Source organism: Pipistrellus hanaki (genome assembly GCF_964339955.1).
Source record: "Pipistrellus hanaki genome assembly, chromosome: 15".
In the NCBI taxonomy this organism is placed as follows: Eukaryota; Metazoa; Chordata; class Mammalia; order Chiroptera; family Vespertilionidae; genus Pipistrellus; species Pipistrellus hanaki.
This window is the reverse complement of record NC_140517.1, coordinates 50,367,688-50,392,018: the sequence shown is the minus strand read 5'-3', so window position 1 is coordinate 50,392,018 and position 24,331 is coordinate 50,367,688. Positions and strand designations below refer to the sequence as shown.

The following is a 24,331-nucleotide window of genomic DNA, read 5'->3' as shown; positions in this document are numbered from 1 at the left end:
GAGAGAGGGAGGGAGGGAGAGAGAGAGGGAGGGGGAGAGAGAGAGGGAGAGAGGGAGGGGGGAGAGAGGGAGAGAGGGAGAGAGAGAGAGGGAGGGGAGGGAGAGAGGGAGGGGGGAGAGAGGGAGAGAGGGAGAGAGAGAGAGAGAGGGAGGGAGGGAGAGAGAGAGGGAGGGGGAGAGAGAGAGGGAGAGAGAGAGAGTGGGAGGGAGGGGGGGAGAGAGAGAGAGAGAGAGGAGGGGGAGAGAGAGGGGGGAGAGAGAGAGAGGGAGGGGGGAGAGAGGGAGGGGGAGAGAGGGGGGGAGAGGGGGAGAGAGAGAGGGAGGGGGAGAGGGAGAGAGAGGGAGGGGGAGAGAGAGGGAGAGAGAGAGAGAGAGGGAGGGGGGAGTCAGTGTGAGGGAGGGGGGCGGGGGAGAGGGAGAGAGAGAGAGAGAGGAGGGGGAGAGAGAGAGAGGGAGAGAGGGAGAGGGGGACAGAGAGGAAGGGAGAGGGGGAGAGGGGGAGAGAGGGAGAGAGAGAGGGAGAGGGGGGGGAGGGAGAGAGAGAGAGAGAGGAGGCACAGACAGAGATACAAGAGAGACTAAGATACAGAGAGAGACAGACTGAGACAGAGCCAAAGACAGAGAGAAGGATCCCCAAACTGGGGAGGGGCGGGCAGAGCCGGAGCAGAACAAGCCTCCGGGGTGAGGAGGGGAGGCAGGAGAGGGGGGAGAGGGAGCCCCAGGACGGAGGCAGCAGAGCACAGGGCCCAGGTGAGCAGACAGGGAGACAGCAGGCCTGGAGGGGGCGGAGGGCGGAGGCCGAGGGGAGGCATGGAGATGGGATGGCAGAACGGAAGTCAAACCCCGCGGCGCCCCCCGCAGGCCGGTACCTGGTCCGCCTCCTCCTTGCTCATGGCCAAGGCCAGCTGCAGCTGCAGCTCCTCCTCCCCGCTGCTCTGCGGCCAGGCCTGCTCGGCCTCGGGCGGGCCCCCCGCGCCCACGGCTGCCGAGGAGGCTGGGGAAGGGGGGCGGTGAGACAGGGACCGGGCGCCGAGCCAGCGCCCCCGGCCCGTCTGGCCCCCCGGGAGGGGAGGACCGCAGGACGGACAGCCCTGCCGAGGGGGGCTCGGGGAATCTCTGCGCACACCCGGGGCCAGGCGGGGACCGCGGGCACGGCTTCGGGAGCCGTGAGGAAGGAAGGAAGGATGGAGAGGCGGCAGGCTCAGGGAAGGGCACCGTGGGCCGGGGCAGGCGGACAGCGAGCCCACCGGGCCACCCTGCCCCTGCCCCTGCCCAGCCCAGGCAGCAGCGCCCCACTCGGCGCTCCGGGGGGGCGGTCGGCCCCCGCCTGGCCGCTCCTGCCCCCCCCCCGTGCCCCGGGCTCGGTCAGCAATCTGGGCCCGCTGCCCAGCCCTCGGCGGCCCGTAAGCCAGGGAAGGGTTTCACTGTTCCAGTGATGGGGAGAAAAAAGCCAAACGACGAATAATATCTCCCGTCCCTGAGAAAAGCTCCCACAACCCAAGCTTCAAGTTCAAGGTCCCTGTGCCTGCGAGGTTCCTCAAGGCAAAGTGGCTGAGAGCACCCGTGTCCCTGACCTCCCAGCGGGTGCTGGTCCCCGCGGCCTGGGCACCCGTCCCTGACCTCCGGCGGGCGCTGGTCCCCGTGGCCTGGGCACCCGTGTCCCTGACCCCATGTGGGTGCTGGTCCCCCCGTGGCCTGGGCACCCGTGTCCCTGACCTCCGGCGGGCGCTGGGCAGAGCAGTGACAGCCCTCCCTACAGGCCAGGCTCCTGCAGGCGGGCAGGGGCCCGGCTCTCCGGGCATCTGCCCTGACCAGAGGGCTGGGAGCCGCTCCCCTCCCGCACTGACGCGGGCGGACGGCACCGCGCCCGGCCCGGCCGCGCAGGGACGGCTCAGCGGGCAGAGCCGGGGGCGGGCGGTGGCTCAGCGGGCAGAGCCGGGGGGGGCGGGCGGTGGCTCAGCGGGCAGAGCCGGGGGCGGGCGGGCGGTGGCTCAGCGGGCAGAGCCGGGGGGGGCGGGCGGTGGCTCAGCGGGCAGAGCCGGGGGCGGCGGGCGGTGGCTCAGCGGGCAGAGCCGGGGGCGGGCGGTGGCTCAGTGGGCGGAGCCGGGGCGGCGGCGGCGAGGATGGCAGAGCCCGGGGGCGGAGGGCAGAGCCGGGGCGGCGGGCTCACCCGTGGCGGTCTGCGCCAGCTTCTCCTTGGTCTTGAGCGCGTGGGCCCGCTCCTCGCGCAGCCGGTCCTCGTCCTTGAGCAGGGCCACCAGCTGCTTGGCCTTCTCCCGCACGTTCACGCCCTGGTCCTTGCCGTCGCGGTCCACGTACTGGAAGTCCTTGAGCGTCTGCACGGCGTACATGTTCTCCTTGCACTGCTGCGACACGCGCTCCGAGCCCGTCTTGATGAGGTACTCCATCAGCGTCATGGCCTGGGGGGCGGGAGGCCGCCGTCACTCAGGGCCGGCCGGGCCCGCGGACCTCACCGCCGGGCCGACCCCGCACGGCGGGCTGGGCGGGGTGACAGGGCCGGGTGTCCGCCCGGGGCCGACCCCGCACGGCGGGCTGGGACTGGGCTGGGACGGGGGCCTGGGTGTCTGCCAGGGGTGACCCCGCTCGGCGGGCTGGGCGGGGTGACGGGCCCGGGTGTCCGCCGGGGGTGACCCCGCAGGGCGGGCTGAGCCGGGTGACAGGCCCGGGTGTCTGCCGGGGGTGACCCCGCACGGCGGGCTGGGCTGGGACGGGGGCTCAGGTGTCCGCCGGGGGTGACCCCGCAGGGCGGACTGGGCTGGGACGGGGGCATGGGTGTCCGCCCGGGGGGATGACCGCGGAGCAGCCTGCGAACGGGCTTCATGCCGCGGACTCCAGGCTGCGAAGGGGTTGGTGGCGTGCCCGGAGCCACGTGCCCGTCCCCAAGGGCGGCCCGGCCCCCGCCGTGAGGCAGATCCGAAGGCACGGAGGCAGGTGGCTGCCGTCCATGCCGGGCCGCGTTCCCACCGCCAGAACCCGTTCCCACAGGCCCGAGCCACCCTGGGCGCTGCCGCCCCCTCCCGCCGCCCCCTGCCCCCTCCGCACTGCCCCCTCTCCAGCCCCAGCACCGCCTGCGGCCCTGGCCCCCGGCCCCGCCCCTCGGCCCTCGGCCCCACCTTCCCCCAGGCCCCCATCTCTGTCCGTGGCTGGGGTGGAGCAGCCAGAGCTGCAAGTGTGAAACTTCACACCCACAGGCTGGCCAGCCGCGGGGCGGGACACACACACACACACACACACACACACACACAGGGAGGAGGACAGCTGGGGCCTCTGCACTCCCTGGTGGGACAGCGAACTGTCTCCTCCAGCCCCATCAGCTGCGGCGGAAGGGGCAGGCCTGCCCAGGGAAGCGGTGGGGGCGGGCCCGGAACCTGTGGCCGCTGCTGGAGCCGGTCGGCCGCCGGCCGGGCGTCCGGGGCCAAGGCGGGTCGCCGTGTTTGCCTCTGCTATCGGTTAGTCTTTAACCGGCCCTCCAGCTGTTGGCGAGGGAGGAGGGAAGGACTGGGCACCCCGGGGGCGGGGGCGGGGGCGGGGGGCCGGCCCCCCCCACGTGACACAGCCCCTGGCGGAGGCACCCGCGCCCGCGCCCTGGGACCCACAAGTGCGGAAAGGGCCTCGCCTCGGCCTGGGCGCACCCTGTGCGAGCGGAGTGGCAATCTCATTCCAGGGCTGGGGACTTTGGATCGCGGTGAGGACGGTGAACCCGGAAGCGACCCAGCCCCCCCCCCCCCCCCCCCCCGCCCCGGTGACAGGCTCCTGGGCACGGGCACGCCGCCATGGTCACTGAAATTTCAATTGGCTGAAACCAGTGTGGCTCAGTGGATAGAGAGTCAGCCTGCGGACTGAAGGGTCCCGGGTTCAATTCTGGTCAAGGGCATGCACCTTGGTTGCAGGTGCATCCCAGTAGGGGGTGTGCAGGAGGCAGCTGGTCGACGTTTCTCTCTCATCGATGTTTCTAACTCTCTATCCCTCTCCCTTCCTCTCTGTAAAAAATCAATAAAAGTAAAAAAAATAAAAATAAAAAAAGATTCCAATTAAAAAATAAAGAAATTCCAAAGGTTGTACTGTTGCTGTTTGGCTCATGGACTGAGTTCGGCGACCGCTGCCCTAGCTGGTGTGGCTCAGTGGACGGCGGCAGGGCTTGCCGGGCGGTGGCCCAGGTGCACCCCCGCAGGAGCGAGCGGCTGCACCCGCCACCTGGCCGCAGTGGGCAGTGGCCCCGCCGTCCCCATCCCTCTGAAAGCAGCCGCCGAGCCTCCTGCCCCACAGGACACCCTGCACACCCAGAGGAGTGCCGATAAAGTTTTATTTACAAACAGGCAGGGGCCGGATGGGGCCCTGGGCCGTGGTTCGCTGCCCAGACCCCGCTTTCCGGGACGGGCAGATGACAGCCAAGTCCAGAGGGGCTCCGGGGCGCCCCGCCCAGGTCGCACCCCTGGGGCCGAGCCTCTGTGCCTCGGTTTCCTCACCTGGAAACGGAGACGGGGATCCCTGCCTCCACTGTCCCCATCCTGGCGCTGGCCAGGAAGCCCTCGGACCCACGTCCTGGGCTAGCTCCTGCCTCCGCCTCGGCCCCGGCCTCTCTCACCTCCAGGCAGAGGCCCGCCCGGGAAGGATCGAACTCTGACTCAGCGGTGAGTCAGGCCAGCTGCAGACCGGTCCCGCCTGCGGGGAGCGCCACAGGAAGCCGGGGAGACGCTCCGGGGACCGCCAGTGCCCTGGCCGCACGCCCCCCGCCGCCCTGCGGCGCCGTGACCCGGCCTCCGGCCTCCTCAGCCCGCCTCCAGGGCCCGGCGGCCCACCGCGGAGCAGGCCCGCACCCCGGCTTCTGGAGGACCGCCTCACGCCCGGGCCGGCCGCTCCGCGGGGGGAGGTCCGGGGCCGGCAGCGGGGCCGGCCGGCCCTTTCCCCGGAGCAGCAAACGGAGCCCGCCCCGCGCCGCCGGTCGGTCCGGCCCCGGGAGGGTGCATGGGAGCAGCGCTGGGCGCGGCGGCACCGCGGCCACCTTTCCCCAATGCACGCTCTCCGGCCCGCGGCCCAGAAACCCCAAGCCCACGGCGGGCCCCAGCACCCGCAGGCCGGCGTCTGAGCAGCTGGTCTCCCGGGCAGGCAGCCCACAGGCCGGCTGCCTGCGCGAGTCCTTACGCCCCCGCAGGGCCCAGCCCCGGGCCTCGGCCTCCTCTCCCTCTGGAGCGCGTGCGGCAGCCACGTTCTAACTAACGCACAGCTCCATTCCCGCAGGGGCCCGTGGCCACGCACAGCTCCGTTCCCGCAGGGGCCCGTGGCCACACACAGCTCCGTTCCCGCAGGGGCCCGTGGCCACGCACAGCTCCGTTCCCGCAGGGGCCCGTGGCCACACACAGCTCCGTTCCCGCAGGGGCCCGTGGCCACGTAAGCGCCCGAGGTCGGTCCGTTGCCCACAGTCCCGGGGCTGCCCGCCCGGTGCCCGGACGCACACAGACGGGGCCCCGCAGGACAGAGGCTGGGGCCGGGCCGGGCCGGAGGGAACTGGACGGGGGAGGGGAGGGGGGATGGGGAGGACATGAGGCACCTGCCCAGGCCTCCCGGTGCCTCCTGGAAGGAGAGGCCGCTCCGTAAGAACAAGTAAAAACCGAAGTCTAGGACGCCACCACGCACGCAGGAGGTGCAGCCCGTCGGAGCCCCGTGCCGCCCAGGGGCCCCCGCCCGCCCCCCGCCCGCCCGCCCGCCCGCCGCCGCCGCGGGCACCGACCTTGTAGACGTGCCGCCAGTTCTTGCCGTGGTCGTTGAGCCGCTTCCAGATCATGCTCATGATCTCGGAGAAGGCGACGACGTTGTAGGTGAGGTCGGCGATCTCGGACATGAGCGAGCTGGACGGGCCCCAGGGGTCGTTGCTGGTGGCCTCGCGCACCTTGATCTCGGCCTCCGAGTAGTTGTGGACGATGTTCTTCATCTGGCGCCGCAGCGACGAGGTCGACATGGCGGCCGGCGGCGGCGGCGCCCGGGGCGGGCCCCCCGGGGCGTGGGCGGACGGGCGGCTGGAGCGGACGGGTCACCGCATCTGGGGAGAGGAGGGGGCTGGAGACACCGCGGGGCCCGACAGCCACGGAAGGACGGTCCCCGTGACCGCGGAGGCTCGGCCCCGGCGCCTGCCCCCTCCATCTCCGCCGCCCGGCCATTTCGGTTCCTCAAACTCGCCCAGCCCCTTCCTGCCGGGGCCCTGCTCACTGAGGCGAGGAGCGAGCGGTGGCAGCCGGCGGGCCCAGGGGACACACCGGCGGCACTTCCTGCCCGCCACCTGGGTGGGCCCGAACCCCGCGCCTCAGCCGTCTCCTCTGTGAAATGGGCTCCGCTGGGGCCAGAGGGAGCCGGAGCGGAGGGCCAGGGCGCGGGAGCCGGCTGCGTGCGGGCAGTGTCCGAGCTGGTCCCCTGCCCTCCCTCTCCCCGTCACCGTCACTCCCACTCTGCCCCAGGGCGCCACTTCCCAGATCTTCAGCAGCCAGACACCATGCCTCCCTCCTCCTCCGTCCTCCTGGCATCCCTCCTCCCTCCTCCCTCCTCCCTCCTCCCTCCTCCTGGCATCCCTCCTCCCTCCTCCGTTCTCCCTCCTCCCTCCTCCTGGCATCCCTCCTCCCTCCTCCCTCCCCCCTCCTCCCTCCTCCCTCCTCCCTCCTCCTGGCATCCCTCCTCCCTCTGCCGGGAGGGCCCCGCGGTGCCCTCCGCAGTCACGCCCGAGCCTGTGACTGCCCGCATCGGCCTGACTCTGGGCTGAGGCCCACCAGCCCGGGGGCAGACCTGGTCTGTCTGGACACTGCTTTTCCCAGGGGAGCAGCTGGCCCGGAAGAGCCTTTCAATAAACTGGAAGGAAGGGCAGGGGGGGCGGAAACACCTCTGGGGCAGGGTGGAGGGGCAGAACCCCAGGCAGACACAGGGACATGCACACACAGGGACACGCACACGCAGGGACACACAGGCAGGGACACACACACACAGACACACACACACACACAGAGACACACACACACAGGGACACACAGGGACACACACATGGAAGGGATGCACACGTAGGGACACACACACACAGGGAAACACAGGCAGGGATGCACACGCAGCGACATACACGCAGGGACACACAGGCACACACACAAACACACGAAGGGACACACACACGCAGGGACACACAGGCATACACACACACACAGGGACACACATGCAGGGACGCACACGCAGGGACACACAAACACAGGGACACACAGGCACACACAAACGCAGGGACATACAGGCACACACACGCACACGCAGGGACACACACAGGGACACACACAGGCGCGCATACACACACACACACACGCAGGGACACACGCAGGGACGCACACGCAGGGACACACGCAGGGACACACACACACACATATGCAGGGACACACACACGCAGGGACGCACACGGGCAGGGACGCACACGCGCAGGGACGCACACGCAGGGACACACACACACAGGGACACACACAGGCAGGCAGGGACGCAGGCGGCGGAGGCCGGCGGAGGTGGAGGCGGAGGCAGACTGAGGCGGAGGCGGCTGAGGCGAGGCCGGGAGAGATAAGGCAGCACCGCCTGGGCCGTCCTGTCCTCCGGAGCCAGAGTCCACTATCGCACCGAACACCCAGGCAGCCGTGCCCTCCCCGGCGCCTCCCTCGGCCCGAGGAGGCGGAGTATTTCAGCCAAGGCCACGGCTGGGCCCCAGTGACGGCTTCAGATGGAGACCAGGGTGGCGGGGAGGGACCGGAGGGCGACATCCGGCAAAGGGACACCCCAGCAGCCGCTCCCCGGCCCTGACCCCGCGCCCGCGCCCCTCCACGTGCTGCACACACAGCAGCTCAATGCGTCTCCCAAGCCCGTGACCCACGGGGGGAGCCGAGGGGGAAACCGAGGCCCGGCCCTGACTCCCTCCCGGGACTCGGCCTCAGCGGGAGCAGCCTGGCTCCAGAGCAGGCTCTGACCACCACCATCCATCGCTTTGGCACCCTGACGCCACGACAGACACACAGACACCCGACAGACACCCCCACACACACATACACCCCCCCACACACACACACACAGACACCCGCTGAGCCCGCCCACCAGCCGAGGCCCAGGCTGAACACAGATGGCCAGGCACACCTGGACCAGAGCTGGTGTGGGAAGACTGGGAGGAGAGGGAGTGAGGCGGGGGAGAGGGGCAGAGGAGGCGGGCAGAGGGGGCGGCCACCCAGACGTGGTGCCGCGGGCACAGAGCCCCGGAGAGGAGGCGAGCCAGGCAGGAAGGGAAAAGCAAAACGACAGAACGCAGCAGTGGCCGGGGACGGGCCAACGGGAGAGGAGGAAAGCGGCACGAACAGGGAGCGGAGGGAATCTGGGCCCGGAGCCTGGCCATCTGCTCCCGCACCTCCGCTGGGAGGCGGGAGAAGCGCCCGCGGCAGGCGCTGACGGCAGGCACATCCAGCGCTTGGCTGGGCCGGGGAGAGCAGGCGCGCAGGCTGTCCTCGGGGGAAACCCTGCACTTCCCCGAGGGGGGCATCGGAGGACCCGGACCCCGACCCCGACCCCGACCCCCTGTGCTCACAGGGAACACGCAACCGGCTCGCCAACGTCCCACCCACGCTGCTTAGCAGGAGACTAAGCAGGAACCAAGGAGTGGGAGAGCACCCCCCATTCCATCGGAGGGGGGGGGGGGCAGGACCAAATTCTCGGGGGGGGGTCCCTCAAAATGACCGAATCTCCATGGCAGGTCAGAGACCCTGCAGCGGGCTCCCCGCGGTCAACGACACGCTTTCTACGGCCGGACAGCGCCGGACAGCGCCGGGCAGGCACCGGCAGCCCCTCCGCCCGGCGCGCGGCGCTCCAGGCCCGGGCGCGGCGAGGCGGCGGCGGCCCGCACCGCGAGCAGCGGGCCGGCCCCGGGGCCCGGATGGCCGGCACCGGCCCCGGGGGCCTGGGGGCCGGCGGGCCGCGGAGAGGGGCTGCGGCGGAGGGCAGGGGCGGGCAGGCAGGTAGACACCTGGTGACCGCGGACACGGACGCCCGGGGCGAGCAGGAGACACGCAGACCGGGGCAGTGCTTTGGCGAACGGCGCAACAGACAGGGCGCGGGCAAGGCCGGGGCGGTGACAGGCAGACGCCGAGGCGGAGGCGCGGGCGGCGCAGGCCCACCCGGCGCCCACACGCCTCGGCCGCGGAGGCGCCCGGCCCCGGCCCGCGCCCGGCCCCGCTCACCTCGGCCCCTCACGCCGGGCTCCGGGGGGTCATGGCGGGCAGCCCCCTGCCCCGCTCGGCCTCGGTGTCGCGGGGCGCGCGCCGGGCCGCGGGCAGCGGAGGCGGGAACGCGCTCGGGCGGACGCGCGGACGCACGGAGGACGGCACGACGACGACGACGGCCCCGCCGCCCGGCGCCCGGGAGGGGCGCGGAGAGCCGGGCGGGGAAGGGGAGCCTCCAAGCGGACGGGAAGCAACCGAAAGAGGCGACGGACCGGAAGCGGAAGCGGCCGCGCGCCCCGCCCGGCGCCCACTACCGAGTCTGCGCAGCACCGGCTTCCTCCGCCCTGCCCACCGGCAAAACGTCACTTCCGGCGCGCGAGGCCGGTTGACAGGCTCCGCCAGCTTCACTTCCGCCCGCCGCCGCCAGGGCCCGGGAGGCCGCGGGTCCCACCCTGCCCCCGCCGCCCCCTCCGCCCCGCCTGGCCCGGCGCCTGCACGCCGGGCGGTGGCACCGGCTCTGGCACACCCCGGGCAGAGGGCGGGAGCGCCGCAGGAGCCAAGGGCACCTGGCACCATGGGGACACCCGGGGTCACACACACCAGACGGAGCAGCCCGGAGAGTAAAATACAACAAAATGTTTAATGAGCAAATTCGTCTTAGCAAATATGAAACCGCCACAGAGAGGAGGAGGGGCGGGCCGCGGGCGAGAGGAGAGAACAACTACGTTAAGAAACCGAGGGGAGGACTAGAGGCCCGAGGGCTGGAGCTGCGGAGCTGGGGGGGCGGGGCAGGGCAAAGGGCCGGACAACAAAATTCAAAATCGTTTGGCCATAAAATATAAACACGCTGTTCCTACAGTGGAAAACGGGGGGAGGAGGGGGTGAAAGGGAGGAGAGGCTGACTTGGAGAGGGGCTGTGGGGTCCCACCCCACCCTGCCGTGCACCCCTCCCATCCAGACCCCTTCCCTCTGTGTCTGTGGGTGCGTGTGTGGGGGCCGTGTGCACACTTCCCCGTCCCGTCCCGCCCCGCCCCCCACCCTTAGTTGCTGCCATTCCAGTTGCTGCCGGCTGTCGTTCGGCTGTCACTCCTCTGCCCATCGTCTTCGGAGGGGGAAAGAGGGAGGGGGCGTGGGGAGCAGCCCCCAGCCAGCCCGGCCCCGCCCACCCCGCCGCCTCTACCAGAAGTCCCGGCGGTGGTAAGAGTCGGGGTCACAGTACTTTGTGACAACCACTCTGTTGGCGAACTTGCGGCCGGTCAGGCCCTGCATGGCTTTCTGGCAGTCAAACACAGAGGTGAACTCCACGAAGATCTGCAGGGGGAGAGGCGGGTGAGAGCCGGGTCCCTGTGGGCGCTGGCTGGCTCCTCAGCCTTCAGCCAGCCCCCGCCCTAACCCGGGGCTCCCGCAAGTGTGGGTCATCACCCACATGCCCTCCGGAACCCCAGGATGGGAGCGCAGGAGAGCTCGGAGCAGAGGGGTGCCAGGGAGAAAGCACGAGGCAGGCTCGGGGAAGAGGTCACGTGTGCCCCCTCGCACCAAGCGGACCCCAGGCACCCCAAGGGCCATGCTCTCCGCAGACAATGGATGAAGCAAGGGGAGCTCAGAAATGAGGCTGCACACCCAGGCAGACACAGAAGACAGGCCAACTGTGACCTGTTCAGTGCCTGCTGGCTTGACCCAGCAGTGTGCGGAAGTGGAGGGGGCTGCGTGGGGTTCCAGAACGCCCCCATCGCTTGAGCAATTAAAACGGCTTGCAGAAAAGGCGGCGGGGGGTGCAGAACTGATCGACTGTGACCAAGTCTAAGGCCAAGTTGCATGATTCCTGGTGTGTGCCCTGAAAGGAACGAACTGACCCTAAGGAGAGCCCGAGACAGGCTGGGAGGCACTAGGATGATTTTAATAACGGTATTGCAGTTCGTTCAGCAGTTCTCAACCTGTCTCAGGCTCCACGTGAGCGCCTGGCGTGTGTTTGGTTGTCACAGGGGCGTGTGGTGCTCCCAGGATCTGGTGGGTGGAGGCCCCAGATGGAGCTAATCATCTAACCAGGCACAGCACAGACCCCAAAGCTAGCTGCCCCGGGGTCTCCGGAGAAACACGCAGAAAAGTCATTTCAGCAGAAAAGGTGGCGGGCGGGAAGCTGACTATAGTCCTTACAAAGCAGCTGTTGGCAACTGGAAGCGCCACTCTGAAACCGCGGTATATGCCACAGCACAACCCAGCTAACACACTACATCACTCCAGCACTCACAGTTCCTCCCTGCACATGTTCGGGGAGAATAAAAATGAAGCTTAAAAATAAAACAGGCTACCGATTTGGCTCAGTAGATAGGGCGTCGGCCTGCGGACTGAAGGGTCCCGGGTTCAACTCCGGTCAAGGGCATGCACCTTGGTTGCAGGCACATCCCCAGTGGGGTGTGCAGGAGGCAGCTGATCGATATTTCTCTCTCATGGATGTTTCTATCTCTCTCCCTTCCTTTCTGTAAAAAATCAATAAACTATATTTTAAAAAATACGGGCTGACCCCAGAGATGAGGCAGGATCATTGGTTCCTCTGATGTTCAGTCCCTCGTGGGCCAGGCTCCGGGCTCCCCCCAGGGCCGCTGGCAGCACCAGCATGCTCCTGTTCCAGGCTCTGCGCCCGCCCAGGGCCTCCAGGTGCCCACGGCCACCTCTGGCCTGACGTCCTGAGCGCGGTGCCAGAGCCTGCGCCCCTCCCCAGTGACAGGCCTGCCTGCTCCAGCGACACCCCCGGGTCCCGGGCGCACACCCTGCCCCAGGGCACAGGGCACAGGGCACAGGGGGCTCGGAAACCAGACAGAGAATGTGACACCTCTGACACCCGACCACGTGGGAAGGCCCGGGAGCTGCTGGGAGCGCTCTGGGGTAACCAGGGGGGTTCGGCGGGGTCGCTCAGGGCGCCCAGCCCCCGGAGGTGAGCGTGTAGGAGTGGTGACTGTTTTTAGCTCTTTTCCCCACTGCGAGGACGAGGTCCCAGAGCAGCCCGGGCGGGCGCGGGCGAGCACGCACCTTCCCGCAGCCGGGCACCTCGACGCCGTCCACGGGCCGCGGGATCTCGATGGACTTGACCAGCCCGTACTTGCTGCACTCGTCCCGCACATCCTCCACGATCTCCTCGTACTCCTCGTCGTCCAGCAGCTCCTCGGGGAGCACCATGTTCATGAGGCACAGCACCTCGGTGGGGTGGCCGCCCATCTGCACCTGCGAGCTCATCAGGCCCGGCACTTGCAGGGTCACGGGGGTCTGGTTGATGGTGCTCTGTGGGGGCAGGGCAGGCAGGGTGTCACCGGCCGCCCCGGGGGCACCCGTCCCGGCACACCGAGCCCGGCCCGTGCCCGCCCCCCGACCCCCAAGCCAATGGAAGATGACGTGCCGGGAGGCTCACCAGCGTGGCATTCTTGGCTCCCACACTCGCCCTCTGGACCAGCAGCTTCTTGTCCCCCAGCTGCATCCCGTTCAGCCCCGCAATGGCCTATGTTTGGAGGACGACGGGTGGGGGCGCAGGGAAGAGGTGCGGGTCAGGGCCCGGGAGCCCACCAGGCCCCGATACCACAGATGTGGGCATCGGCGGGGGAGAGGGGAAGGCAGAGGGCTGAGCTTGGAAAGCCTGGCAGGGCCCTGCGGCTGGCGCCTCCTCCCGCCCGTCCCGAGGGAGACCTGAGCGGTAACACAGCAGGGTGGGGGCAGGGCGGATTCAGCCGACCGGGCCCGGGGCTCACCTGATCCGTGACGTTGATGTCCACGTACTCACAGAAGGCGTAGCCCTTGGAGAGCCCGGTGGCGCTGTCCTTGACCAGGTTGAAGGCCTTGAGAGGCCCGAACGATGTCAGCAGCTCCTTCACCTGCAGGGGGGCCACGTCAGGGAGTGTTGGGCGAAGGCGGGGTGGGGGCCGCACGGCAGGGTGTGTTCGGGTGAAGGTGGGGCGGGGAGGTCGGCGGGGGCCTACCTGGTCATCGTTCAGGTAGTTGGGTAAGCCCCCGATGAACAGCTTGTGGGCAGAGTCCGGGACCACAGTGGACACCACTCCTGGGGGGAGAAGGAAGGGACAGACTTGGATGCCCACCAAGAGGTTGCCACCGAACCCTGGGGGAGGTGCAGGGAGAGGCCCGCCTTCCTCCCGGCCCGGTGACAGCTGGCAATAGAAAACGCCTTGTCCCCAGCCTGCCCCACCCCCCAGGTGCCTGGTGACTGGCCAGAGATGCAGAGCGCCAGTCCGCCCAGGGCCGTGAAGACCCGGGCTCACCCCCATGCTGCCTGCGGCCAGGGAACCTCACTGCAGACAGGGTCTCACACACACCCCGTCTCCCCCCTTCCTTCCTGCCATCCCCCGCCCGCCCCGGGCTCCTGCACGCCACGCAGCCCAGTCCCAGGCGCTCTGGCCCGGGCTCCTGTGCCCCTGGAGGTGCCTGCTGTCTGTCCCTGAGGTGCCGGCTCGCTCAACACCGGCCCCCGGCGCCCATGGGCTGACGCAGCTGAGTGGGTTTAGTGACGACTGCACTGAACTCAGGGCTCAGTGACACGTGCCGGCAGCCCCTGCCCCGCCTCCCTCTGCAGCCCCCACCGAGAAGCTGCCCCCTTTTACCTGGGCAGGTGAGCTGGGCTGGGAACTCACCGAGACAGAGCCACCGCACCCCGGGCAGGCTGCGCTCCTCCCACCCCTGCCCAGCCTCCTGCAGAGGTGCTGGCACCAGCCCAGCCCCCCCAGCACCACAGCTGAGCCTCGGACCGCTGTCCCAGGGGAGGAGCAGAGCATCCTGGGAGCTGGGGCCTCGGATGGCGCAGTCCCCACAGGGCGAGCACCTGGGTCCCATTCAGTCTACACCTCAATGCTCTCCACAGCCTACCCACAGCGCGTCCGCGGTAAACTGAGGCCTCAAGAGGGAGTGCTGGCTGAGTTCACCGGGAGGAATGGGCTTCCAGGACCCCCTCACCCAGCTCCGCAGTGAACTAACGGCTTTCCTGGCACGGGGGACGCGGACAGAGGCTACGTCACTGGCGTGGGGCCCAGGCTAGTGCCTGCGGGGCCATACGCCTCAGGGAAGGGAGGGCCCTCAGGGCAGGGAGGGCGCTGCGATGTCCCCAGCATGCCCCCGAGCTGCCCCAGGACCTGAGGGGGGCCGGCCCCGGAGGCCCTCCATGGCCACCGGGCTCTGACACCGGGAGCCAGACCTCTCACGGTTCCGTGGTCAGGAAAGGGCGAAGCCGCCTGGGGACTCGGGCTGGTCTCAGCACCCAAAACCAAGCCCCTGGCGTCTCCACCGCTGACATAGACCAGGACTCCACGCTCCTGCACTGTCCCTGCACCTGCTTCATGCTGCCCCCCCCCCCCCCCCCCCCGCCTCTCCCACAGCCAAGTGGTGGTTTCTGAGCCATTGTCCTCCACCTTTGGCCTCGGCCAGACCAGGCTGCCTGTGACCGCTGGGCCTGGCACAGGAAACCCTGCCCAGGAAGGGTGAGGGCGGAGCCTCGGGAGGCAGGGACTCAGCCCTGACCTGCAAGGTGAGCCGGGCAGTGGGCGGAGTTCACAGCCAAGTGCATTCCCCCCAAGGTCAGAGCTCTCCCTGCCCCACTCCGTGTCTTTCTGCCTCACAAACTCGGCTCAGGACCCCAGCGCCGGCTTCAGGGGTGCATTTACTGGTCCCTGCACACACACACACACACACACACACACACACGCACCCGCACGCCTAGCCTCAGGTCTATGCCCGTCGCAGAGACGAGGAAGCGCCTCCAGGGCCTGAGTTGTCCCAGAAGAACGACTGCTGGCCCAGCTGGTTTGGACAGAGTCGGTCTGCGAACTGAGGGTCTCAGGTTTGATTCCTATCAAGGGCGCGTGCCAGGTTTGCAGGCTTGATCCCCAGTGGGGGGTATGCAGGAGGCAGCTGATCAATGATTCTCATCTCTCCCCCTCTGAAATCAATAAAAATATACTTAAAAAAAAAAAAAAAGGACTGTTGGATTTTGAAAATGCTGTTTCCCTTCGGTCATAAAACTGACTTCTTTTTAACAGAGAACAGAAAACTCAATGGTTAGCTCTATTACAAAAAGAGGAAGACTGAGAATGCTAGGCCTGCAGCAGATCCCGCTCCGGCCAGGCCCTCCCCCAGGGAGCATGGCTGCGCTCTGTGCTCAGGCTCCGCCTCCGGACAAGGACTGGGACCGAGTCTGCCGTCTCCCTCCGCACAGGGACCAGGGACCGGCCGAGCAGGTGCCCAGCCTGGCCCGGAGCCATCAGCAGGGCCCAAGCCCCGCCAGCCCAGCGCCCACTGCCCCCAGTGGCGGGGGCTTCCAGTCCGTGGGCCGGGGTCTGGCATCACCCAGGTTGGCACTGAGGGAGTACAGCCTAGCTATGGGCAACGCGGGAGCACAGCTGGGTGCCAACAAGTATCCATTCCTTTAAAAGGTACAGGTTTTTTCTATTTCAGAGGGTGAGAGCGCGAAACTCCGATGACGATGAGAATCACTGAATGGCTGCCTTCTGCAGGACCCACACTGGGGATCCAGCCTGCGACCCCATATGCCGGCCTCCTGGTTCACAGGTCGCCGCTCAACCACCGAGACCCACACTGGCCCCGGGGTCAGTGTCGGCCCTTGTGCTATAGGGCTGTGTGACCAAGCACCACACCAGCAGCGCTGACACAGGAGCTGGGGGGGGGGCCTCCCCAGTGATAACTGAGCAGGACCCATGGGCCACATCGCCAGCGCTCCGGTTTCTAAAGGCGCCTCGGAGCCCAGCCTCAGCCCCACCCCCCAGCCCACCTCATGGCCTGGACCGCACAGCCAGCAGCGTGGCTCCCCGCGGCTCCCACAGGCCCGTCAGCAAGTCCTGCCCGACTCCAACGGCCCCAGCCAGTCTCACGGCGTGTGAACACGCAGACCCACGGCCCAGCCTGGGAAGGTCAGGGCGGGTCACGGCTCTCTGACCAGCGGTGGAACCTTCAGAGAGCGGATGCCTGTGAGGCCTAAGCATCTCCTCTGGCCCTGCCCCCACGGAGGGGCTGGCCCCAGGCCTGCTGCCACCTGCCTCGTGATGGAGCACTCGCTGCGGGACAGGGTGGACGCGGTGAGGACCTGGGGTTCCCGCCCCAGAGTCCGCGAAGAGACAGAACTGGGGAACCCCTGAAGTTCACCCGTCACCAACGAACCAGCTCAAACTGGCCGAATCCGGTTTCCAAGGAGAGGCCGAGAAGTCCTTGTAAGTCACGCATCACACGGCCCAGCTCGCAGAGAATGACCGCCAGCGCTGCCCGGAGCCAGAGCGGGGACCGACCCACTCCACCCGCACCTCCCCCGGGAAGGCGCTGCTGCGGGGAGCCTACAGCCCCTGCCCCCCCTGCGCACTTCCTGCCCTGCCTCCTGCCCCCAACAGAGCCCCGTCCCCCAGAAGCGGGCCTGGCAGGCTGGAGCGGGGAAGGCTCTGAGGGGAGCGGTGACAGAACGGTGACAGCTCCCGAAACACCAGCTCCGGCAGAATCGGGAAACTGAGGCAGGCAGGCAGGCAAACAGCAGTTTGTGTCCACCCGGCAACCCGTCTTCCCTACACCAAGGCCACGAGAGGAAGTGGCTGCACGTCTCCCCAGCAGAGGGTGAATGGCAGAGGCCAGTCGCTCGAGGGCCCCAGGATGAGCCTGGCTTTGGTCCGAGCACGAGCTGGACAATATCCTACCAGCCGCCCGAAGGCCTCCCAGCGCCGCCGTTAACGCCCCGAAGTGCCGGCCCTGCACCCTCCAGCCCCTCCAGCCACAGCCCCACCTGCAGGGCCCAGGAGACTTGCAGCCAGGGCGGCAGGGGCAGCGGCAGGGGCAGCGCCTCCCAGCTGACCCCTAGCCTGTCCGGAGCCCCCTTTCTGAGGAGCCAGCCCCGCGCCCCGGGGCGCCCTCCACGCCCCACACGCTCCTCGCCGACGCTGAGCCGGGCCTGCTGGGGCGACTGCCTGCTCCGTCTCCACCGGGAGCTTCCCTCGAGAAGACGGGAACCGAGGCCGCGTCTGCCCAGCAGAGCTCTGCGGCTCACCCACATCACCGGGGTCAGGGCCGCGAACCCCCGATGGCCCGCTCCTCCTCACCGTGCCTCCCACACACTTTGGTTCCCGTCAAAAAACAACAAACACCAGTGTCCTGGGACTGTCTCCTGTGGGTGTGGGCAGAAGCCCCAGCCCACAACTGACTGCGCACGCACTCACATGCACTCTCACACATGCACACTCACACCTACTCACACACACTCGTGTGCACACACTCACTCACATGCTCCCACTCATATATGCATTCACGAACTCACACGCTCACTTGCAAACGTGCACGCACTTGCATGCACTCACACTCGCATGCACACATGCACATGCTCACACTCGCTCACACTCGCACTTACATGCAAGCACTCACACATGCATACACTCACTCACATGCACATATGCACACTCACACGCACGCACTCACTCGCACACAGGCATGCTCACACTTGTGCACACTCACAGGCATGCACACACTACCTGGGCCCCAGAGCCAGGCCCTCACCTCCCACACCTGGCTGGGTCCTGGCTCCGTGACTGGCCAGCTGGGCTGTGCACCTCAAGCAGACACCTGTCACCTCTGCCCAGCTCCAAGGTCTGGGGGACGGAGGAGACCCGCCCAGAGCACCCCCTCTGCTCCCAAGCAACCAGCTGGGCTGGGGCAGCCGGGCCGGGGGCCCACTCACCAGGCACGTAGACAGAGGGGTTCTCCGACATGCCGGGCAGGGGCTGGTAGTCGTGAGGCCTGCGGATCTTCAGCGACTGGCCCTGGAAGATGATGCCGTCGAAGGCCATGGCCTGGGTGGTCTCGTCCACCGAGCGGAACTGCAGGAAACAGACCGGGTGAAGGGCGACTGAGCGCCAGGAACACTGGCAGGAGAGCCCACACCAACAGGAGCTGCAGCCAAAGCGGCCCCCGCCCTGCCCCGCCCCGCCCCCCTCACCTCCAAGAAGGCAAAGTTCTTGTCCTGGTTGATCTGCACAGCCAGCACGGGGTTGCCCGGGGCCTGCGTCAGCCCCCCGAGGCGCATCTGGGCGTTGAAGAAGTCCATCATGGCCTCCTGCAGAGGGAAGAGGAGACAGGGAGGGGCGGGGAGGGGGTGGAGAGAGGAGGGGGAGGGTGAGAGAGGGAGACACAGAGGGTTTGGGGGGCAGGGGGAAGGACAGGGAGGGGGATAGTGGAATCGGTGGGGACAGAGGTCAACAGTAGGGAAAGCGGGAGGGGATGAGAGTGGGAGGGGCAGCAGAGGCGCAGGGCCAGGTGTGGGGCGAGCCCCAGGGCCCAAAAGGGGAAGCAGAGTTGGGGGTTCAGGGTCAGATGCAGGAAACGATGAGCACAGGGAGGAGAGGAAACAGGAGACAGGACACGAAGAGAAAGACGCGGCCGGTGGCGAGGAAGAAGACAGGAGAGGGAAAGCAGCGGCAGGCAGGAGGGGGACCCGGGCGGGGCCCGAGTGGAGAGAGTGGAAGGGAGGAGCAGAGAGACGGGGAGGACGGGGAGGGGAGCGCGGGAGGGGCGGGGAGGGAGAGGGAGGAGAGAAGAGTGATGTGGAGGGATCTGGCCCTGGAGTCGGGGGCTGGCTCATCAAATGTAGCAAAGTGCAGGTTGAGAAAGTCAGAATGGACCTTACTTGCCTTCGCCGATGGTAGCAAACTTTTTGTTGCTACGAGGGATCTCAGCCCCACAATATTTCACTTTAAAGAGAAATGGAAACAACTCTTTGATCTCGGGGTTCTCAGGGGTGCCACGGGAAGGGGTGGGGAGAGGGGGAGAGGAGCGTGGGGAAGGCGGGGGGTCAGGGCCATCAAAAATAAAAGAGCAGCGACCACGGGAGGGAGGGAGGGAGGGAGAGGATGGGACAGGCGGCAGAGAACAGAGGCGTGTCGGAAACTGAGGGCGTGCGTCTGTGTGTGTGTCGCGTCTCCCTCTCTGTCTCTCTCCGCACGGACCCGGATGCGAGGATCGTGGTTCGTAGGTAAGCTATGTGTGTGCTCGATCCATGGGTGTGGAGGAGGGTGGGAGGGGAGACGGGTGAGGAGAGAGGAGGGAGGGAGGGCCACCCCCAGCCCGGCCCCTGGCTGGCTCAACTCCATCGTCCGTCTGGGAGGGGGCCGGGGGGTCTTGCAGGAGCGGAGTCTGACCCGTGCAGGGAGGGGAGGGGGCGGAGGGGAGGGGAGGAGCAAGGGGAGGGGAGGGGCACGGCAAGGGGGGAGGCAGTACCTCAGTGATGCCGAAGGGGATGTTGCCCACGTAGAGGCGCCGGGCCTGCCTGGTCATCTGGCTCCCCACAACAGGCACCGGCGTCGGGGTCACAGCCAGGCCGTCGGGGGTCATGGTGGGGAGGAGGGCGGTGGCCGGAATCTGACCCGCAGCTTCAGGAGGGACACGAAGGATCAGCGGGAGCAGGGCCGGCCCGTACCGGCTGCTCTACTCCCCTCCGCCCTCCCGGCCTCCGGGGCTCCGGACGGGCCCGCCCGCCGCCTCGGGAGGGGCGCACCTTGCATGGCCTTGTACTGCATGGGGGTGATGTGCTCGAAGCCGGGCGGCGGCACGTCCCAGTACTTGCGGACCTTCTTCTTCTTCTCATGGCGGGGGGAGCGGCTGGGGCGGAGGGAGAGCGGGCAGCCCCTCAGTGCGGCGGCCCCAACTCCCCTGGCCCCCAGGAGCGCCCGCCCGCCGGCCCGGGGACGGGCTGGTTTCGGGGCAGGGGTGGGGCCGGGGGGGGGGGGTGCTCGGGGCGGGGGGGGGGGCAAGGTGGCCCCGGGTGAGGGCAGGAAGAGCAGCTCACATCAGTCCTCCGTGCTCCTCTTTCGCGCCTCTGGTCAAAGGTTTGCTGGGGGCAGGAGGGAAAGGATGGGAGGGGTGACTGGGGGCTCATCTTCCCCACACACACACCCCGGGCACAAAGCCCCGCCGCCCCCTCCCCACACCGGAGAGAGGAAGTGAGGGGAGGCAGGCCAGCGGGCCGCTTTCCAGCTGGAGGCCGAGCAGAGGGCAGACTTCCCACCGCCCCCACCCCGCTGGACACCCACGGCCCACGCCGAAGGGCCCAGGCCTCTGAGGGCGGCCCCTCACAAGGACAGATCCCGCCGGGGAGAGGAGCCAGAGGCAGAGCTCCCCACTCGCCGCCCTCCCGGCCCCCGGGCCCCCGGTACCTCCGCCGCCGCCGGTCGCGGGAGGCACTGCGCTGGTCCCGGTTGCGCCGGTCGCGGCTGCGGCTGCGGCGCTTGCGGTCCCGGCTGCGTGAGCGGCTGTGGCTGCGCTTCCGGTGCCGGTTCTCCTTGTCTCGCTCTGGCAAGGGGGGTTGGATGAGCTGAGGGAGGACGGCCCTGCCCGCCCACACGGGGGCCGAGCCCCAGCCCAGGGGGGCCACCCCGCCGGCCAGGGAGGCAGGCTGCCTGGGTCCCAGGCCAGTCCGCGCGGGCCCGGGCGGGAGGCGTTACCTGCGGGGACGGGCCTGGAGGTGCCCCCAGGGTGCAAGGTACCTGAGCGGCTCAGGAGGAGCCGGGAGCCAGAGCAGACAGAGGGGCTGGCGCCTGACCCCAGGGTCGTCCCTGCGAGGGGCAGGGCTAGAGGCTGGGGAACCAAGAGACCCAATGATGTTTCCCGGAGGGACCGGCGGCCCTCCGGAGCCGTCCCCGCCACCAGGCGCCCCTCCCGCCCCCGCAGCCCCGAACCGACCACCCGGCCTGACCCCGTGCACAGCACTGGGGGGTGGGCAGAGCTCCCTCACCCCCTCGTTGGGGTCGGCGCCCGGAGGGGAGCACACCTCCAGCAAGGCCACGGCGCCCTCTGCTCCCAGACCCCTCAGCCTCCGAGGGGGCAGGCTGAGCCCCGACCCAGAGACACTGGCTCCCCCACCCCGTCAGCCCATCCCAGCCTCTCCCAGCCCCCCCCAACAGCCGCCCCCCTCCCCATGGGCCCCCACAGCCCAGTCAGCCCTGCAGCTGGCTCCTGGAGCTTTCGCACTCGCTCGGGGCAGGGGTGGCAGGGGTGGCACCTGCGGGCCCTCCGGTTACTTTCTGGCGTAATTAATTACGAGCCTTTTGTGCCCGCCCCTCAACTCGTCGCCGACACCGGGGAATCCACCCCTCCGCAAGGGGAGACGGCAGCAAGCACAGGGTGCGCCCAAACCCAGCATCCGGCTAAATACAGAGCGGCCAGGGATTTATGATCTCTGAACACGTAATCTGGCCACTCAGTGTGTACCCTATATAACAAAAGGCTAACATGCAAACTGTCCCCTCCACCAGGTTCGACCAGCAGGCAGGCTGGCCAACCGCCCATGTCCCCTCCCCCTGGCCAGGCTGACCGGACCCATCCATGCACCAATTCATGCGCCACTTATAATGTGTAAATAATGTACACATATGTGTATATATTACACACATACACACTGAGTGGCCAGATCATTAAGCATTCAGAGATCACTCGCCCTCAATCCTTACTACCACTTTGGGGAAACCCTGCTGGGGGCTTGTGTCACAGGGAAACTGAGGCACAGCACTCCATGACTGGCCCGAAGGCCAGAGAGCAAGGAAGCGGAGGAGCCGGGACGGCAGCAGGCCCCTCCCCGGCTCAGGCAGCACCTCTGCCCAGGGCCTGGATCGGCCACTAGTGACTATGGGGTCACCTCCTCGCCGGCAAAAAAGCAGAAATGGCCCAAAAGTGGAAGCAGGAGGGGAGGGTCAGGCCAGGCCTGGCAGCACACAGGGACTCGGTCGCTGGGCCTGAGACCGGGGCCGAGACAGGCGGGCGGGCGGCTCCCAGCCAGGGTCTCCCAGGCCCACCCGGAGGCAGGGGCGCCTGGGCCTGGGAGGCGGAGAGGGCATGGCTTCCCGCACACACAGGTGCACATGGCCGGAGGGGCTGGCGCAGACAAAGACCCAGACGGGCAGCACGTGGGCAGCGCGGGTGGCCCCCTGGCGAGGGCCTCGGGCACCGGCCCCGGGCCCTCCTGCTCGGCCCCTGACGCGGCAGCACCCACCCCACTCCCCTCCCAGAGGCGCCGGGAGGCAGGGCGTCTGAAGGCGCCTTCCGGGCGGGACCCCCTGCGAGCCGCAGCCTCCCCGCGGCGGGGGGCAGAGCAGCCCTCCGGGCACCCGCTCAGCTCGGCCCCCCTCCTCCCCGCGGACTGAGGGCACCGGCCTCGCAGCCCCAGAAGGCGGACAGGGCCCCCCTTCCCCGCCTCCCCCCCTCCCTGACCCCGCAGCCCCGGGGGCATGGCCGCCCCACAGGAAGCCCCAGAACATGACGGGGAGCCCTGCTCCGCCAGCGGGCCCCGCGCCCCGCGCCCAGGCTGGGCCCGAAGGGGCGCCACCCCCTCCAGCCCCGCACCCCCGGCTGAAGCTGCAGCGCCCGCCGGCCCGGCCTCGGCGTCTTCGCTCCCAAACAGAGGAGTGAGACACGAGGGGCTGTTCAGCCGCCTAACGGGCCCAACTCCCACTCCCACTTCCACTCCCGGGGTCCCCCCCCCCCCCCCCGGCAGCCGGCTGGGCCGGCCCTCTCGGGACCAGCTGCCCCGTCTGCTGGAGGGTCACATCGGGGCCCAGCTGGGCCGGACCGGACCTGGGGGGGGTGTCTAGCGGGGGAGGGGGGGGGGATTAGGGGTTAACACTCCACATTGCCGCCCGCGTGTTAAGCAAGACGTACGCGAGGGGCACACCTTTAAAAAAACAAACAAACAAAAACCACAGGGCGCCCCTTTCGCGAGGAAACCCCGCGTCACACGCCGGGACCCGAGGCCCCCCCAAGCAGCGCGGGCGCCCGCGCGGCCTGGCCCGCCGGCCTCGGCACACGTGGCGGCCGCGGGGGGCGGGGGCGCCGGTCTCCACGCCGCGGCCGTGCCCGCGCCCACGTGAAGCGGCGGGGGAGGGGGGGGGGCGCCACAACCGCCATTTTGGAACAAAGGGGGCGTGGAGAGACCCGAGCCGCGGGCCCGGCCGGAAGCGGAAGTGCCGAGGCCGAGGCCAAGAGGGGTCGCGGGGGGCCCGAGCTATAAACACGCTCCTCCCCGGGGCAGGAAAAATGGATCCGGGGCGGACACGCGGCGGGGCCCGGGCTGCCGCGGCGCCGCCTCCGCCGCCCGGGACGCAGCGCAGCGCGGAGCGGAGCGCGCATGCGTGCTGCGCGCCCGCCGCCGCCGCCGCCTCCCGGCCGCGCGCCGAGGCACGCCGGGCGGTCACGTGGGCGAGGCGCGCGCCGCGGGGCGGTGGGGGTGGGGGCGGCCGCGCGGCCCTGAGAGGAGGGGAGGAAGCGAGGGGGAAAATGGCGGGGGACACAGAGGAAGGCCAGGGCCCGCCCCGTCCGCTCCCCCCCCCGCGTCCCCGGCGCCCTCACCTTGCTTGTTCTCGTTGAGCTGCCGCTCGAACTCGTCGAAGTCCGACATGCTGAGGCGGCCGCGTAGGGCCCTGTGCAGCTCTCACCTCGCCTCGCCGCCCGCCCGCTCTAGCCGCTTCGGCTACTTCCGCCGCTCGCTTCGGCTACTTCCGGCCGCCGCCGGCGCGCCGCCGCCTCCTGCCTAATCGAGCCCCGCCTGCCCCGCCCCGCCCCGGCTCCGCCCCCTCGCCCAGCCCGCCCGCCGGCCCTCCCGCAGGCCCGCCGCGAGGGGCCCCTTCCCCAGAGCCTGGTCCCGGAGAGCGTCAGCTATCTCCGGAGTGTAGAGGCAGGAATCGGGCGCAGCGGCTTCGGCTTGTTCCGAAAGCGCCCGAAGCGAGGGCTTTGCCGGGTTCTCAGGTTGTCGTAATTTTTCGGAAATTAGCTCGTCCACGTTCGGGTGCTTCCGTGGGTCCTCGCCTTCCTCTGCGTCCAGCGCCCCCCCACCCCTGCCAAGGGTTCGGATTCTTCCGACAATTCAAACCGTCCGTCTTTGGCCGCTTCCGCAGGGGCCTCCCAGCGCTACTCCGCCGGCTCTGTCCGAACAGTCCGCAACTTCCGACAGGCCTAACCGTCCTGGGACTCCCTCACTTCCCGAAGGTTCCCGGTGTTCGCCCTCGGGCCGCGCCGGGGATTAAGCTGGATTCCAAGCTTCGGCTCTTTCCGGAGATTCCACTCGCTCACTCCTTCCCTTCTCG

At 68.8% G+C, this 24,331-nt stretch overlaps 2 protein-coding genes across 3 annotated transcripts in view; both read right to left on the bottom strand.

Annotated features, from left to right (window-relative positions):
* The window catches only part of EPN1 (epsin 1), an 11,775-nt gene extending 2,256 nt beyond the window's left edge, over nucleotides 1–9,519 (bottom strand). The window contains exons 1-4 of the mRNA XM_084861355.1: nucleotides 9,246–9,519; nucleotides 5,750–6,058; nucleotides 2,171–2,420; nucleotides 839–994 (exon numbers count right to left, since the gene is read on the bottom strand). Coding sequence (XP_084717481.1) covers nucleotides 839–994; nucleotides 2,171–2,420; nucleotides 5,750–5,977 — 634 coding nt within the window. The 5' untranslated portion in view covers nucleotides 5,978–6,058; nucleotides 9,246–9,519. The remainder of the gene's footprint in view (nucleotides 1–838; nucleotides 995–2,170; nucleotides 2,421–5,749; nucleotides 6,059–9,245) is intronic.
* Nucleotides 9,520–9,848: 329 nt separating this feature from the next.
* On the bottom strand, nucleotides 9,849–23,740 carry U2AF2 (U2 small nuclear RNA auxiliary factor 2). Of its 2 annotated transcripts, none has more exons than XM_084906458.1 (12): nucleotides 23,598–23,740; nucleotides 20,414–20,549; nucleotides 20,047–20,091; nucleotides 19,756–19,859; nucleotides 19,479–19,630; nucleotides 18,202–18,318; nucleotides 17,944–18,082; nucleotides 13,193–13,272; nucleotides 12,965–13,087; nucleotides 12,619–12,717; nucleotides 12,255–12,503; nucleotides 9,849–10,538 (listed from the first exon to the last, which is right to left on the bottom strand). In XM_084906458.1, the coding sequence occupies exons 1-12, from the start codon at nucleotides 23,644–23,646 to the stop codon at nucleotides 10,404–10,406; spliced, it is 1,428 nt and encodes a 475-aa protein (XP_084762584.1). In that variant the 5' UTR covers nucleotides 23,647–23,740; the 3' UTR covers nucleotides 9,849–10,403. The 2 variants fall into 2 exon arrangements, with proteins under 2 accessions (XP_084762584.1, XP_084762585.1); XM_084906459.1 differs by having other exon boundaries at nucleotides 12,631–12,717.
* Nucleotides 23,741–24,331: the final 591 nt, after the last annotated feature.

Excerpts from the sequence above, each read along its gene's own strand:
- U2AF2 (XM_084906458.1), bottom strand. The coding sequence starts at position 23,646 with ATGTCGGACTTCGACGAGTTCGAGCGGCAGCTCAACGAGAACAAGCAA. Across the intron at positions 19,860-20,046 it reads GAGGAGCACGGAGGACTGAT|CCGCTCCCCCCGCCATGAGA; the intron begins GTGAGCTGCTCT and ends CCTCCGCCCCAG. Across the intron at positions 13,088-13,192 it reads ACTACCTGAACGATGACCAG|GTGAAGGAGCTGCTGACATC; the intron begins GTAGGCCCCCGC and ends GCCCCCCTGCAG.